The following is a 16,946-nucleotide window of genomic DNA, read 5'->3' as shown; positions in this document are numbered from 1 at the left end:
AAGCATATAACCAATCCACAATAAATGCACTTACAATAAAAAAGAAAGAATACAATTTCCTAATCTGTCTCTTTCTTCTGTGCTATAATCTTTACTACTCCAGTCTCTTTGAAAACTTGGAAGTGCGATACTGCAGATATTGTTGACTTTTGTATGACAAATTGCTTATGTTGTTCATTTGTAAGTCGCTTTGAATAATTTGAAACGTCTGCTAAATGACAATATAAATGTGTCATGATTCAATATTTTGCATTACATCATGATATTATAATTTGATTTAATTATGAATCAATTCCGATTTCAATTCACTTGGGTATATTTCAATTATATAATGATGCCTGATGATAAGCATGTAGCTTGAAAACGTTTGGAACGTTTCCAAATTATGCTGGGATAACATGGATCACCAGGTTTTGCACAAACTTGTGGAACCCATGCCAGCTTGAGTGCATGCTGTCATTAAATCAAAAGACTTAAATTAATAGAAATTCAGATTTGTTTATTTTTCAATTAACATTTTTACTGAAAATGTTATGATGATAATATAAATTTGTAATTCAAATATCATTAATAAATTAGAAAAAGTAAAAAGTAACCAAAGCCAAGCATTTATGGAACTTTTAAAAATGGTCTTGGGATTCACTCTATTTCTCTGACTTTTCAGAAAAAGACCCTTAAGCCAAGGGCACAAAACGTCATGCAGGAGAAGGTATTTTAGACAAGGGCCCACATACAAGATGAATGTGTTGTGGATGCTGAAGAACAGCCGGTGGTACTGTGGTGCTCCTGGAGCCTGGCCCAGGCCTGTCTTATTACAGTGACGCTTCACTGAACACGCTAACACTCGTGGAGAAGAGAAACAGATTTTGTACATGGGACTTCGCCAGGATTCAAATAAGCAGACCATTGGAGGGGCTTCGCTTACCTGTAGAAAACAATTCATCTAGCTTTTCTTACTGACAATAGTTTCTGCTTCTCAGTCACATCAGTTTACTCCTCAGTGACCTTCCCCTGACCCTTTCTAATTTCTCACACTTGCGTACTGAAGTAACTGAATGTGCAGCTATAAACACAAACAAATAACAGCAAAAATATTGAAGAACAGCAAAAGAGAGGAAAAAGTATATCCAGGAAATGTCAGATCTCAGCATACACAACCTCACTAACTTTCCCACAACTTAAAAATAAATACAGTACTGTGCAGAAGTCTAAGGCACATAAGATGCTTCACAAAACATTTGTCTTAAGATGGTTATTTATATTTTCAGCTTTAGTGTGTCAATAGGAAATATACATTTTAGACTCCCAAACATTTCTTTTGCAAATAGAATACAATGGAAGCACAGGGAGCCCTGCAACAGATGGCATGGTCATCCCACAGAGCACCTCACTGAATATAGAGTCAGTCTAGGATTACAAGAAGAGACGGAAGCTATTGAGACAGCAAAAATAGATAGAAAAACTGTGTAAAATCTCCAAGAAGCTTGGAACCTCCTATCTGCCAACAACCAAGAAAAACTGTATCCAAGTGTACCTAGGAGAATTGGTGCTGTTTTGAAGCTAAAGGTGGTCACACCAAATATTGATTAAGCTTTTTTTTATGTTTAATGGACTTTGTTTGACGTTAATTGATAAATGAAAACTATTTATGGCATTATTTTTGAAGACATCCTCACTATACAACATTTTTCCCAAGTGCCTAAAGCTATTGCACAGTACTGTATATAACCTTGACACTTCTGGCAAATCATGAAAATGCTGAAAATTCACTAACACAGAGCACTTTAAGATGTTGGAGGATACTGTTGCCAGCCTGGTCTAACGATGCGTTCACATCAAGATTCTGACTTCTAAAAACCATTCATGTCTTTCCAGACCATTTTTCCTTTTCCAGCCTCAAGAGTTAAATTGTTAAAAATATTTATGCTTTATATGACATTTTATTATAGCCAGTTTACCTGGAGAACTTTCTTTATTCTTAAACATTTTGCAAGAATATGCACAGATCAGCCACAACATTAAAATCACCTGCCTAAAATTGTGTAGGTCCCCCTTGTACCACCAAAACAGCGGCAACCCGCATCTCAGAATAGCATTCTGAGATGCTATTCCTCTCACCACAATTGTACAGATTGATTATCTGAGTTACCGTAGACTTTGTCAGTTCGAATCAGTCTGGCCATTCTCTGTTGTTCTCTCTAATCAAACAGGCATTTTCAACTGCAGAACTGCTGCTCAGTGGATGTTTTTGGTTTCCCCTTGTATTTACAACAATCATCCATGCTATTATCTAATCAGCCAATCATGTGGCAGCAATGCAGTGCATAATATAATGCAGAAACTTGTCAGGAGCTTCAGTTAATGTTCACATTAACCATCAAAGAATGAGCAAAAAATGTGATCTCAGTGATTTGGACCATGGCATAATTGTTGGTGCCAGATGGGCTGGTTTGAGTATTTCTGGAACTGCTGATCTGCTGGAATTTTCATGCACAACAGTCTCTAGAATTTACTCCAAATAGTGCCAAAACCAAAAAACATCCAGTGAGCAGCAGTTCTGTGGATGGAAATGACTTGTTGATAAAAGAGATCAACAGAGAATGGCAAGACTGGCTCGAACTGACAAAGTCTATGGTAACTCCGATAACCGCTCTGACAATTGTGGTGAGAAGAATAGCATCTCAGAGGGGGACCTATCCAATATTAGGCAGGTGGTTTTAAAATTGTGGCTGATCAGGGTATACAGGTTAATTAATTTAGTGATTTAAATATTTTCCTGTCACCAACAACAAAGCAAAAGCCAAATAATCTGTTTTGGTGTTATGAGCATTGCCAGAGAAACAAATAATTAAACAGCTCAGAAAAAGAATCTCTGAATTGTCATTGCATAATTACAAAAATTCTGATAGGGTGTGAATGCCACAGAATTCTGATTGAACTTTGTAAGATTGACGATGCTAAAATACTTTCTCCTATTTAAGCTTAATATGCAGAGACAACTATAAGTAAGCCATTTGCAGGTTGATTTCCCCCAAAATGTTTTTTGATGCTATTAGACACTTCTCAGTTTGTTAAAGCATTCTGACCAGCCATAAACACCAACATTGGCCCAAACAATGGCATGAGTTTGTAAGGAGACTATCTGTTTGTGGGGTGGGATTATTCGGGAAAGTTGTTTGAAAACAATCATTATTCTTTCATTCTGATGGATGATGCTAGTGGCACAGCATCATCCATCAGAATGACATTCACAATGACATTCACAGGTGACATTCACCTTTAATAAGAAAGAGATTATGTGTCGAACAGATGGTTTAAAATCAGAACAGATTGGCAAAATTTTGCAAGGCATTCCATTTACGTTAAGTATGGTGAATCTTCATCTTCTCACCAACAAGTCCCTTGACTGATAAGAGGCATGAGCATGCTGCCCATTGTCAGAAACAACCCACAATGTCAAAACAGTCCTGACATCATCTTTCCAAGCCCTGAATTATAAGGTCATAAAGATGTGTGCCACCATAAACCTGTACCCATCTGCTGATTTGTGGATCCAATTACTTTAATCTGTAATGGCTATGTTCAGTGCCATGATGTTCAGTCAATTGTTGGCAGCTTCACTCTTAAGGTGCACACAGTTTCCTATGTGTCTCTAACATCAACGGTCACCAATTCGGACTGTGCCCCCAAAAGAGTACTCATCGAGTGCCTTCAACTCCCATATGACCACAGCCACAGGAAATAGAAGAGGTCCGCCATTTTGTCGTTAGCTTAAAAATGCCATTGACATTCCACATTTATCAAAGAGTGGGTTATTACACCTGCAGTGGTTTTGGTTGAGTGGCCCTCAGTAAAGTAACCCGAATGCATGCTGAATCCCTCTGTCAACACGGCCATGTGGGTGTAAGGGCACAAGGGAACCAGCTGACAGGTGCTGACAGATGGATTATCTTCAATGCCAGCGGTGGCCATGGCTTCTTTTAGAACCGAACTGGCAGGACAGAATAAACCAATCACAGCCACTGTGCATCCAAACACAAGGTGTGTCCCTTCCAAAACCCTGGCTCTGGCACCTTGTTCCTGCTGCTGTGAAGCTACTGACTGTGATTAGCCACATCCATTTGAGACAACACAGTTCAATGCAATTCCATGAATATGTGAGCATGCTGGCTGTTTTATGCCTCAGCGAGACATTTTAGCACTGCAAGGTGAAAGTCCAAATCCCTAGGAGCTGAAGCATGTCACGGCTGAAAAGACAATTCAATTAATTATACTTTATGAATGGTAGATGTTCACAGCAAGCATTGCACTTATGAATGATATTTGTCTTAATCTAAAGGTAAAGGTCCTCAACCTCGGGGAGAGATGTGCCTAGTTACCCTGTAGAAAGGTTTGTTGCTATCAATAGAACTTCATATATGGAATGAGGCCACGATACACAACCACTTTGCTAGAAGTGTTTTGTAAATCAAAATTAATCTAGTGTAAATCTTTCAAGTGTCACAGAAGCTTGATAAGGCTGGAATAAGGCTGAACAATGCAGTAGACTTTTTGTCAAATTAATTAGGTAGCGTGTTATATGAGCAAGAGACAGACATAGAGAGGTGTTTAATTTAAATAATAATAACAAAAAGGGTGGAATAAATTGTTCAAAGAGGGAAATAGTCCAAAATAAAGAGGATTCTTTTCAGTGCGATTGGGCTATACAAAGGTTGGGGAGTGACAAGAGGGCTCATTCCAGGTTAAAGGGGTGGGGTCAGTCAGACAAATGCACTTCCCTCCACAAGGCACAAGGACCAGCGGCTTCCTTGGCAGCACAGCTTACCTAGGCCTACGGCGTGTGAGGAGAATGGAAGCCCAGCATTCTGGTCCGCTGGCCGTGACCAGTGCTCCAGTTCTCAACAACACATATAACTCGGACCGAGGATTTCCAGGGAGCGGGTCCGGAAACACATGAACGTACCCTACACGCTCTATTCCTGAACCTGTGTATTTTAAGGCAGTGGTGATGAAGTTTATGAACTTCAAGTGCACCTCATGATGCCCTTCCAAATGGGAATAATTTCTACCACCCACTCCCGTCGGGAGCCTAGGAAGGGTGGCTGATCCAAGGTGCTTGGGCATCGATGATGTCAGCAGAAGAGGTCGTCACATCACAGTAGCTACTGGAACTTTGGGGAACCACTTACAATACAATGGGCTATCCCATGTTCACTTCCAAAAGACTTCACAGACATTACAGATAAAATACACACAGAAGCACAAAACGTTCAGCATCAAATTAAAATCGTTTAATTCCATAAAATTTCCCCTGTACCTGTGGATAAACTAAAGAGCTCAACTTGCTAAATAAATAGAATTTGAAGGTTTCGGAAGTTTACAGATTTGTAGCACTATGGAATCTCAAGGTTGACCAGAGGTCAAAACACAAAGAAAAAGTAATGAGAGATCTCAAGCTGTAAACCAGTGGTGACCTCCCTTACGAATTTCAGAGAGATTTACTGGGTCATCTCCACAGCATGTATTCCTACAATAAAAATAGAGATGGCAATAAAGTTAGTGACAAAACCAGAGGTAAATCACCTGCCGATTTGCCATCGTTTAATGTGCATTGTTTGGGAAATGGTTTAAACACTAAAAATAATCATTATTTTAACTATTTAAAATAAATGAAATGCCATTTTTTAATAGCCTCAAAAAAGGATTAAATATCTTGTTTTAACTGTTTGGAGACTGGTTAATGGCAACATCTGACAAATACAAGGCAGTACATAACAGAAACAGCCTTTCCGTCTGACCTCAAATCATACACTATGCAGTTCATTCTGCTTACAGATTGAGGGTTGAACTTGAGCATTTTTTAAAGTGTTTTAAAATCCTAATGAAAGGAGGTGGTCTTGTGGGTATGTTTGTGTTTATGCAAAACAAGCAGAAATAGATGCTGACGAGCTGCACCCCATAACCTTGAAGGTGGAAAATCACTGAGCAAAATTTAGACTAAACTAGACACGCTGTTCCACACTCAAAACAGGAAAAACAAACATGAAAAAAGTGTGTGTGTGACACACTCTGAAGCACTGTGTGTGTGTGTGTATATATATATATATATATATATATATATATATATATATATATATATATATATATATATATACACAGTGCTTCAGAGTTCAAAGAAACAAGGGTACAAGGTTAAAAAAAAAGGTTCTAGCAGGAGCAAAGTAGTGACTGAGTTATTTACTCCAGGCTGTGCACAACCCTTAATGAGTTACTTAATGAGTCAGGCTTAAACGAAAAAAGCAATTTCACCACAGATTGATTGCATTAGATCAGTGTTTCCCAAACTGGTGTACGCGTACTCCTGGAGGTACGTGAGGTGACAATGGGGGTATGATTTACCATTCTTTTAATTTCATCATAGTCTAAAATAACATTCAAACCCAGTTCATGTATTTCTCACAGGGAAAAATAATTTTGTGTGCCCTCTAGTGTAGAAACACCCAAATGGTTGTGTCATAAAGGTCAGATAAATATACAATGAAATAACCCTATCTTTTGCAATAAAAAAAATGCATCTACTCATGCGTTGTGCATCTCAAAAGGATCTTTTATCGCGAGCCCAGCACACTGCTAGGTGAAGTAGCTTAGTGATAGCAAATAAAATTGATACTTCACTGTTTTACCAGACTCAAACATGTCAGTTGTCCACAGTTTTATATTATTTATATTTAAGTTTAGATGCATAGGGAGTTTTGGTTCTGATGGCGTAAGTTCATAAGCTTTGATGACAGGTGTCAGACATCCGGTGTGGCCAAATAATTTTCCACATTCACACACAGCAATTTTCACTCACGTTTGCTTGCACGCTAGAGACCTGTTTTTACATCGTTGCATTATGTTTTTTCAGCAGATGAGTTCAACCTTGCAAACAGTGTCAAATGTGACATAACAAAACACCTTGAGCTGACTGTGCAATTGCAGATACTTACCCGCAATGCTCGAAGTCGGCCGGCAATGCCGTACCTGCAATGATGTGCAATTCCAGGCACAGAATCGAATGCTAATATTGCGTACTGCTAAGCAATGAGGGGGAGTTTTCAAGTTATGCAGTTATATCATATCTAGCATACCCGTCTCAATCGGTAAACCATTTATTCAACATGTATTTGATTCATATAACGTACAAAACATTTACAAATATAACATGTTTAATAGCAGGGAGTTGTTTTACAAAGTGAATTGTGTTAAATATACATATTTTCAAAATACCTTGTGTTATCTATGCTTTAGAGAGGGGGTACGCAAAAGAAAATGCTTGGGAACCACTGTATTAGATTATTAGATTCAATTATCTACAGTGAGCTAGTGGTTGCATCTCTGCACGTTCTCAGGGGCCCTGGCAAACACTGGTGCACTTGAGAGATGTAGTATCCTCATCTTGTGGATGATCCATCATGCTATATGCTGTGCTGCTTCCAATTGTTTTTTTTTCTGGCAGAACTAGGAAGGAAGAGGGAAAAAAATATCATAGTAACAACAAAAACTCTGTTTCGCTTTATATCTCAAACAGGTTGTGTGCCGCAGCAGTGATATACAATATTACTGCCCCATCAGAAGGAGAGCTCGCGCTTTTTGCGTACCGGCAGAGCCCAAAAAGCAGTGCATAGCAGGCCTTAAGCCATGAATTTGCTCCATCAGAAAATTTAATGAGGACTGAGGCTTAGGGGTTCCCCGGTGGATTCGTTTGACCCTTGATGAGCCAACGCGCTCTGCTGCTGGAGCTCAGTGAAGTTATCATCAAGGGGTTAATTTAGATGGCAAAAGGGAACCATGATGCTCCTGTTTGTGGACAAGCAAAGCTTTATAGTAAGGTGAAACTTTGGTGACACTGCCTGTGTTCCAAAATATGGACGTCAATTATAAGAGAACTTTTTCTTTTGTCGTCTAATTTTTTTCAGTGTTTTAGCTGCTCTGAACACCAGCTCTAGGGTCCTTATTGTCCCGAATGCAATACCATAATTTATCACAGTCAGAGAGGCAGCTTCCTCTTGGCCATTACTCTTGCTTCCTTAAACTTGATGTGATAAGGCCTTGTTAGCTCATGGGGGGTTGAGCTGAATCCAAGGCCTATCTCACTTCCACTTCAGGAGGTCTTTAAGAGTCAAAGGGGCTTCTGTCATGGACACTTGAACCTGAACCTCCTTTCTTGCCTTGAGAGCACAACAGGCTGTTTGAGCTTTTTTATTTTGAAAGAACGTTTGAATGCTCAGAGGACTCTTTCACAAATTCACACTTCAAATTTAACCTATGCAAATATTGGGACCTCTTCAGCCATAGTCACTAGCTTCCAACTGAACACTGATATTAAGGAAGAAACAGATTAAGCAAGATTTAATGTTTTGAAAATCTAAATGTGCTGGGACAGAATGTTTAGCATTAGCAGATGGAGAGAGACTGAACCACACTGTCATGCTCTGGCATGTCTGAGAGGAGAGAACCAAACAAATACACAATGGGCCTCATGTAAAACAATAAGGATGAAAATAATCTTGCATTCATTTCTCATAAGGATTTAAGATTGCTTGAGTGCTTTTTATGGATTTCTCTAAAACAGACAGGTGTGATTTGAAACAAAGTATTCTCAGTGCAGTCAAAGAGAAACCATCAGGCTAAATTCAGTTTTGCTCATTGTTAATTGGCCCATTCAACATTTATAACGCAACAAATATAAACTCCACATTCTGACTAAATACATCTTCAGACTCTGTGCCATAGGCAACTCTTGCTTCATTGCAATTCACTTTTATATTTACATTCACTGTTTTCTTTTTGGAGCCGCAACCGTCAAATGGAGTAAATATTTATAACTAGCCTCTCATTATGCACTTAAAATGGTCTCTTGTAAAGGAGGGAAAACACAGAATAAAAAAAAGTGCTGATAACGCTTAGCCAGCAGGACTCTTCATTATCCAACACAGAGCAGCATTTGTTGCAGTGTCAATTATCAGGTACACCATTCATTAGCACTGGATACCATGGCTTTTAATGAGCAAACCACAGGAAGACACAGATACGTGCAAACTGCTAGAGCAAATGCCATGTGGAACTGTGCGAGTACAACAAACTCAATTATGGCAAAAATACTACACATGCATTGAAATGAGGTTTGGAGCACACACAGAAATCCTAACAAGCCCAAATAACACTGTGAGCAGAGGACACAGTCTATATGTAGATGTCACAATTATATGAAATCCATGATGTGAGATATCCAGACCAGAAGGAAAAGAATATAAAAGTTACTAGAAAGCACTACTTATAAATCACATTATGAAAAGCCAGCATTTTATGCCAATTAGCCTTTTTCCACCGACATGGTTTGGGTGCGGGTTCCTGGGCCAGTGTGAATTCTCAAACTGTTCCAAGAATTTCCATAGCAGAAAAGGCCGTTCCGGGGCCGAAAACCTGGTTCCGTACCAGCCCCAAAAGCTTGCTGGTCTCTATGCAGGAACCGATTACGTCAGGGGACAGAGGGCGGGAAAATGTCTCGTCACCATGGTAAAGTTTTCCCAAACAACAACAGTAGCTACCATCTGCAGCAGTACTTCTTCGCACTATAACAACAATAAAAAAACACAAAATTATCAGACATCAAAAACTTTCAGGTAGCACAACGATATGAGTGCTCTACTTGCGATATAGTATTTTCGAAGATCCGAGATAAACTACAGCAGTAGTTACCAACCCTCTTCCTGGTGCCCCCCAACACTACACATTTTGGATATCGTCCTAATTAAATACACCTGATTCAACTCATCAGCTCAGGGCCTCGAGGAACAGGATTGGGAACCACTGAACAAGAGACATCGTAAAGGACAAAAATTCTCTATGAGAATCAAGATACAGTATGAAATGATGCCTGCCGCCTTCAATCAGACAAATTACCAAATCATAAACAAATTGAAAAACACTTAAGGGAATGCAGCGACCATATGAAGGACATAAGCAAAAACAACTGTGGACGGAGCAACGATGTTTTGGACACCGACCAGCCTGCTCTGAATTCAGCCAGTAATGCTTGTGATAAACAGTGTATCACCAGATCCCTCTGCAACTGATCTCAGTAAGTTGTTATATTTGCCAACTTAATCAGCTTTTCTTACACTGTTGTAATTTACATTTTGTGCATTGTTTTGTTCTGTAAGGGGATTTTTGACCAGCTACTCAATAAGTTTGAAAGATTGCGGCTGTCTGTCAAGTGAAATGGAGGGATTCTCAATCAATAAAATTATATGCTATGGCAAAAATCAAAATCCAAACATCTGCTACACCAATGTTAATAATGATTCCTCTTTAACAGTTTACAGAACTTAGCAAGTTAAGCCATAGTTCATACAATATAATGTAATTATATTACCTGTGATCTTTAGCATAGATGTAGTCTCTGACAATCTTTTTGAGCAATGTAATAATTATGGATTGCATAAATTCATATGTTTAAATATGTCCTCAAAATCAAGAGTGAAAGCTGTATACAAACACACTGTGACGCGCCATGCTTGTTTTTGTTTGAGGTAGTCATGTGAAATTACCATGTAGACAGTAACACATTTTGTCACCGTTCGGCTCTCAAATCAGTGGAAAACTGCGGCCGCTTTATGATATGAATGTACCAGATTGCCCCGGCCGTAAACCAGAGGATCAAAGGCTGTGCATGAGAACATTGCAATTTCGGTGGAAAAGGGATAATTCTGGATGTCTCTTAGCTAAACTTGATGCATCTTACATAAACTTTCAAAAACCAAAATGAAAATACCCTAAACTTGATTTTGCAACTCTAATGCAAAGAATTATCATATTTTCCTTCAAGAACAAGAAGAGATCTGCATTTAAAATAGAGCATGGTCAAAAAGACTCATGGTTAAAAAGATTTCAAAAAATACTACCAATCAGCCTCAAGGAACATTAACAATGGCTCTGATAAACATATATTTCGAACACACACAAAAAGAGATCTCCAAATGAAAATCCTCTAAAGATGCACAAGGACAAACCAAGGTGCTTCTCACAAAGTATTATGACAAACAATTCAGAGTGGAGAGCACCAAGAGATATAGTAACCTCCAACTGAAATTACACAGCATGTCAGTTTGACATACAGTACATAGCAACATGATTGTATGGATTTTGTATTCATGCACTTAAGACATTTTAAAGGAATATTCTGGGTTCAACAGAAGATAGGCTCAATCAAAAGCATTGTAGCATAATGTTAATTTCCACAAAAGTAAATTTTGACTTGTCCCTTCTTTTCTTTTAAAAAATAAATTAAAAAAGTAAAAATAAAGTGAGGCACTTATAATGGAAGTGAATGGGGCTAATTTTTGGAGGATTTAAAGACAGAAATGTGAAGCTTTTCTGTCTTTAGATTTTATAAAAGCACTTACATGAATTATTCTGTTAAAGCTTGTGTATTATTAAAAGGATTTCACCCAAAAATGAAAATTCTTTCATCATTTACTCACCCTCTTGCCATTTAAGATGTGTATGACTTTCTTTCTTCTGCTAAACACAAACAAATATTTTTAGAAGAATATCTCTGCTCTGTAGGTCCATACAATGCAAGTAAATGGTGATCAGGCCTTTGAAGCTCCAAAAAGGAGATAAAGTCAGCATAAAAGTAATCCGTAGGATTCCGGATCAATGTCTTCTGAAACAATCCAGTTGGTTTTGGGTGAGAACAGTCCAAAATATAACTCCTTCTTCACTGTAAATTTTGCCATTGCCGTCTCTAGGTACGATCATGATTTCAAGCTCTATTACACTTCCTAGTGCTTGATGTATGTGCAGAGTGCTAAAAGGAACTATAGGAAGTGTAATTGATAGCAACCTTTCAACTACCATTCATCATGCATCAATCCTTCAGTAGAAAACCTTGTCATATGTATTTGTTAATTTGAGGAAATATCACTGGTAAATATAACACAAAAATTGTACTTAACTTCAAAGCTGGTGTTCCCAGCATGCACTGAGCTTGACTAATTAATGAGATTGCATTGTTTCACTGTCTGCAAGTTATTTACACTGTTTTAATGTTAATTTTGTTAATACGTTTGTTAACTATTCATGATCAATAAATGATATGTTGATTGTCACCATTGTTGTGTTTTGAGCACCAAGTGTTGAGGTATGCGTGCACAGCTCTAAATCTTGTTTCTACCACCAGTAATGCAAGATGATGTCTAAAAGACAAGGAAAGTTTTGTAAGAAAAGTTCAAAATGTGACACGTTCTAATAACATGTTCATTTAAATAAAAATGAAAAAAGTACCATATTTATCATATTTGTAAGTAAACATTAATTTATTGACTAACATGTTTAAGTTACATTTACTTACTCATTTTAATCAATATTATGTCATGAAGTTAAATATATTTTACTTAATATTATACATCAAGATTTACTTAGAAAAACTGTGCACAAATTTCTTAAGTAAATCTTACTAGTCATTATTTTCAGCGTACTCCCTCATTTCCAAGCAAATATATTGGGATAAGTCTGTATCCTTCTCTTTGTTAAATCTTCTTGGTATGTTAGTAATGGACAGCCATTGAATCATCAAACCACTGACATCTGCCAACCGCACACTCTATTTCTCTCATTCCACTGTTTTATAGGAATCAATTTCTTGCTTCATTTTACCTAAAAAACCTGTCACAAATGCATTTCACACTTGTTCAGAGCTACCCTCCCCATTTTAATTTTAGTTATTTTGCTCGAAAACCCAGAGACTAGCGATTATGTGCAACTTAAATGGCCACTCCCTACCCACCAAAAAGAGCAAGAAAGTTCATGGCTGTCACAGAGCAAGAAGAGCTGTTTTTTCTGCTCATAGTGGTTGAGTTTAGGGTGAGACATTTTACTCAGACAAATGCTTGTAGCATTTCATAGTAAAGAAAAGAGTGGAGGGAAATGTATATTAGTATCTTATTAAAATAAAAATATCTATACACAACAGGTATCCTTCATTACAAGCTTTTTTTTTTTTTTTTCAAATGTAACAGCAAGGCTTTCCTCTACAGCTGAGTAAAAGGTTCAGATGACAATAGTTTCCTTCTCATATAAAGGTTGAATACAGAATGCCTCATTCTCAGTATACACTGAGAATGCATTCTGTATTCAACATTTATTCATAAAAGGACACCTGCCAAGGAAACAAGCTGCATAATAAAAGGCATGCTATAATTACTGTATGTTTAATCTACTTTACTCAGATATTTTCAAGTTGCACAGCTGTATGGCCGATTTAAACAGTTTAGGATTATTAAAAATTGGATAATTTTGTCTCTCAATATATATCAAAAGTAAATTGTTTTTTTTTTTTATCAGCCTTAACTATCATTGATCTTGGCAGCATCTTTCCAGCTACTCATTTTTGAGTCACGTTTTATTTTCTTGAAACTGACAACATGCTTTACAGTCTGTATTTTGCTCTCTAACGTGAAGTAAGTCCTTCCAAATCAGGTATTTAATGGCACTGGTCAGTAAAAAAAGCGTAAAAGAAAAGTATTTTAAAAATGCAATTCACCATGGTGGATATGTGGATTGGGTTTCCACCGCTCGACTTAATGGCTTGTTGAATTAAACGTACTCGAGAGGTTGCTGGAACAGAATGCACACAGGCACAGACGACCAAACTTAGTTCATTACAATGCGATAATAACGTCATTACAACGGGTTAATAACAGTAATTGCTTCAATCACCAGAGCTGTCAACGCCTGCGTTCTAATGACTGTCGCTACTGCTACTATCCAAAGATGGTTTGGCTCAAAACCTAGGGAACTGCCTACATAAACAGCTTTGTGGGGAATTCCGAGTGAGCTCGCGCCAATGATTCTCGACAGAGCCGAAACATCGGAGTTTTCATTCATGTTTTCTGTCCGTTCCGGGCGGCTCCCTATTCCATAGTAGCCTGTATATCACAAACACGGTACTGACAAAATCTTATGTATCTAATCTAGTTTCGTCTATAAAATAAAGTTAAACTAAAAACAGCGTACCTGTATACTGCACAAGGAACATTGTCCAGGGTATTCGGTTAAAAAAGACGCCTGATAAAGTCCCGTAGGGCTCTGGCAGTGGACGGTATTCCGGTCTCAGAGCTGTGCAGCTTTTGTCTATGGCTCTGCTGCGTTTATAACTGCTTTCAAGTGTGTGTGAGAGAGAGAGAGAGAGAGGAGGAGCATCCACAGACACGCTCACGACACAATGCGATCAGAACGCTGTCATTATAATCACCACGGTAAGCGTGCGATGTCTCTCACGCGCTTGGTTGACGGTTATTGACGGTTGATTTTCGAACTACGTTTGAAAGCAGCCAGCCTCCACTCTAACGGTTCCAACAACTCACTCATTCATAAAATGCGCAGATTTGTCGTTGCAAGTGATACTGCGGGTGTGAAGATTAAGGTGATCTGTGTTTATTAAGGTTAACATAAATTCAAAATAACTCACTTGAGCATTTAATTAGTTTCCCTCACAAAATGTATCATGATAAGGATTATATCAAATTACATTAGTTGCTACAAGACATACAACTGTTGTTATTAATGTAGCTACTACTGTACAATAATTGCTGTTAGTATGGTATTTGTGGGTAAAATTTGGTTAATATGGTTATTTCCTGACTAATGTAGCCTATGCACAGATAAATAGAAGATTTTTCTGAGTGCAATAAATAAGGAATCCTCACATGCGTTTCCTTATCAATGTGGTGAGAATTTTTTGAGAATTGAAATGACAATTCCGGGTTTAATTTAAGTTAAGGTCAATAGACAGCATTTGTGGCATAATGTTGATTACCACAAAAATTAATTTCAACTCGTCCCTCTTTTTCTTTAAAAAAAAGTACAGATCTGGGTTGCAGTGAGGCACTTACAACGCAAGTGAATGGGGACAATTTTGGAGGGTTTAAAAGGCAGAAAAATCTGAAGCTCATAGTTTTATAAAATCACATTACATTCTTCTGTTAAAACTTGTGTATAATTTGAGCAGTTAAATCAGGGGCCTGGGTAGCTCAATGAGTAAAGACACTGACTACAACCCCTAGAGTTCGCAAGTTAGAATCCAGGGCATGCTGAGTGACTCCAGCCAGGTCTCCTAAGCAACCAAATTGGACCATTTGCTAGGGAGGGTAGAGTCGCATGGAGTAACCTCCTCATCGTCGTTATAATGTGGTTCGCTATTAGTGGGGTGCGTGGTGAGTTGTGCTTGTATACCGCGGTGGATGGGGTGAAGCTTCCACATGCACTATGTCTCCGCGTTAATGCGCTCAACAAGCCACGTGATAAGATGGCCTCAGAAGCGGAGGCAACTGAGATTCGTCCTCCGCCACCCGGATTGAGGCAAGTCACAACGCCCCCACGAGGACTTAGAGCATATTGGGAATTGGGCATTCCATATTGGGAAGAAAATGAGGAGAAAAGAAAATTTGTTTAGACTGCGGTTTACTGGGATTACAGGGTTTTACATCATGTCGTCATGGAAACAAAGTTAAAAATATTGGATATAACTTTAAGATGTGTTTCGAATGATCTGATCACAAGTGGTCAGCACTAAATACAGGTCTAAATGGGTTTTAAAAAGTTTAGTGATCGGATCACAAAAACCAGGTTGTCAGAAACGTATGTGACCACATCACATTTGTGGTGTCTACAGTAATCTGTCCTGAATGCCGCACCTGTCAGTCAATCTTGTTTTCAACTGCGCTAAAACAAGAGTTTAAACTCTGCCAGTTACGTGATGCTTTAAAAGGAAATAACCGTCCGATCGGAAAATTTGAAAAGGCGGATGCATACACATGCACAAAACATCACAGATCTTCAGTGTGTCTGATATCAACATGCAGGGACACAGAATAAAGGAACACACATCAGAAGCTCAGTTAACAAAAGGTACTCAACAAAACAAAGGATAATTTTGAGAAAGAGCACAGCAGTTTTGTTTGTGGATTCATTGTCTTTTCTGGCACTTTCCCTGTTTATCCTCGTGCAGTAACACAATGGTTTAGTGACCAAAGTATGTGAGTGGAGCGGAGTGGTAGCAGAGCGTGGAGTGATAGCCGAGCGAGGAGTGAAGCGGGATGATTTTGCCAGGAGCGAGGAGTGGGATTTTTAAAAAATCAGAGCGTCATTGTTTTCTCTTGCTCCAAGAGCTCTTCACTATTGCTTTCATGGGCAAAATACCTGATAATGGACCTTAATGCAATAATTCACCACGTGTTAAGCAGTGTTAAACACTATTGGCATGAAGAAAAGATGGATTTTCTGATATAACCATAAAGAATGTGATAAAAAAAAAAATACTAATTTAAAATCTAGCAGCACTTGATAATGTTCGACCTCCAGCGTGAAGGTTGCTTTCGCTTTCCGTTTTCACATGCCCTATTATTGAGTTAAACTTGCGGTAAAGCTTGACTTAACTACATGCTTGTGTCTCGTCTCTTTATTCTTATGTCAACTGGCATATAGGGAAAATTAATGAAGGGATGGTTTTATGATAGTGTAGGATGCAGGAGAAGGCAGACGGGAGGTTTGGATCTAAGCGCGGCACTTTATTAACAAGCAAAGTAAACAAAACACAGGAATAAAGGAAAAGTCCACGATGGGAAAAAACTAAACTCAACCACAAAATGACACACAGAAGAACACAGGTTGGTTACACATCCACGAAGGGCAAGATTACCTCGAATTAAATATTAAATATTTTGAATAATCATATCAACATTCTAATCTAATGCATCTCAATCTTAACTGTAGGCTATTATTATGTCCTTTTCATTCACAGAATTATAGGGCAAGGTTAATGAAAAGAAGTGCAATAATATAAAATAATAAGCAATAATTTGGCAATAATACATTAGCCTAATAAAGTTTTTTTTTTTTTT

General features: G+C 38.2%; 1 protein-coding gene across 3 annotated transcripts in view; it reads right to left on the bottom strand.

The window, feature by feature from the left end:
- LOC127659451 (ecto-NOX disulfide-thiol exchanger 2-like) overlaps window positions 1-14,178 on the bottom strand; it is a 192,063-nt gene extending 177,885 nt beyond the window's left edge. For 2 of the 3 annotated variants that reach the window (XM_052149280.1, XM_052149282.1), the window contains exon 1: window positions 14,062-14,178. In XM_052149280.1, the coding sequence (XP_052005240.1) occupies window positions 14,062-14,083 (22 nt within the window). In that variant the 5' untranslated portion in view covers window positions 14,084-14,178. Of the gene's footprint in view, window positions 1-7,269; window positions 7,501-14,061 lie in introns of all 3 variants that reach the window. The other variant, XM_052149281.1, reaches the window with a different exon arrangement.
- Window positions 14,179-16,946: the final 2,768 nt, after the last annotated feature.

The sequence above is a fragment of the Xyrauchen texanus genome, chromosome 19 (assembly GCF_025860055.1).
Source record: "Xyrauchen texanus isolate HMW12.3.18 chromosome 19, RBS_HiC_50CHRs, whole genome shotgun sequence".
Classification (NCBI taxonomy): domain Eukaryota; kingdom Metazoa; phylum Chordata; class Actinopteri; order Cypriniformes; family Catostomidae; genus Xyrauchen; species Xyrauchen texanus.
The sequence above is the reverse complement of the archived record's forward strand: the minus strand, read 5'-3'. Positions and strand labels throughout refer to the sequence as shown.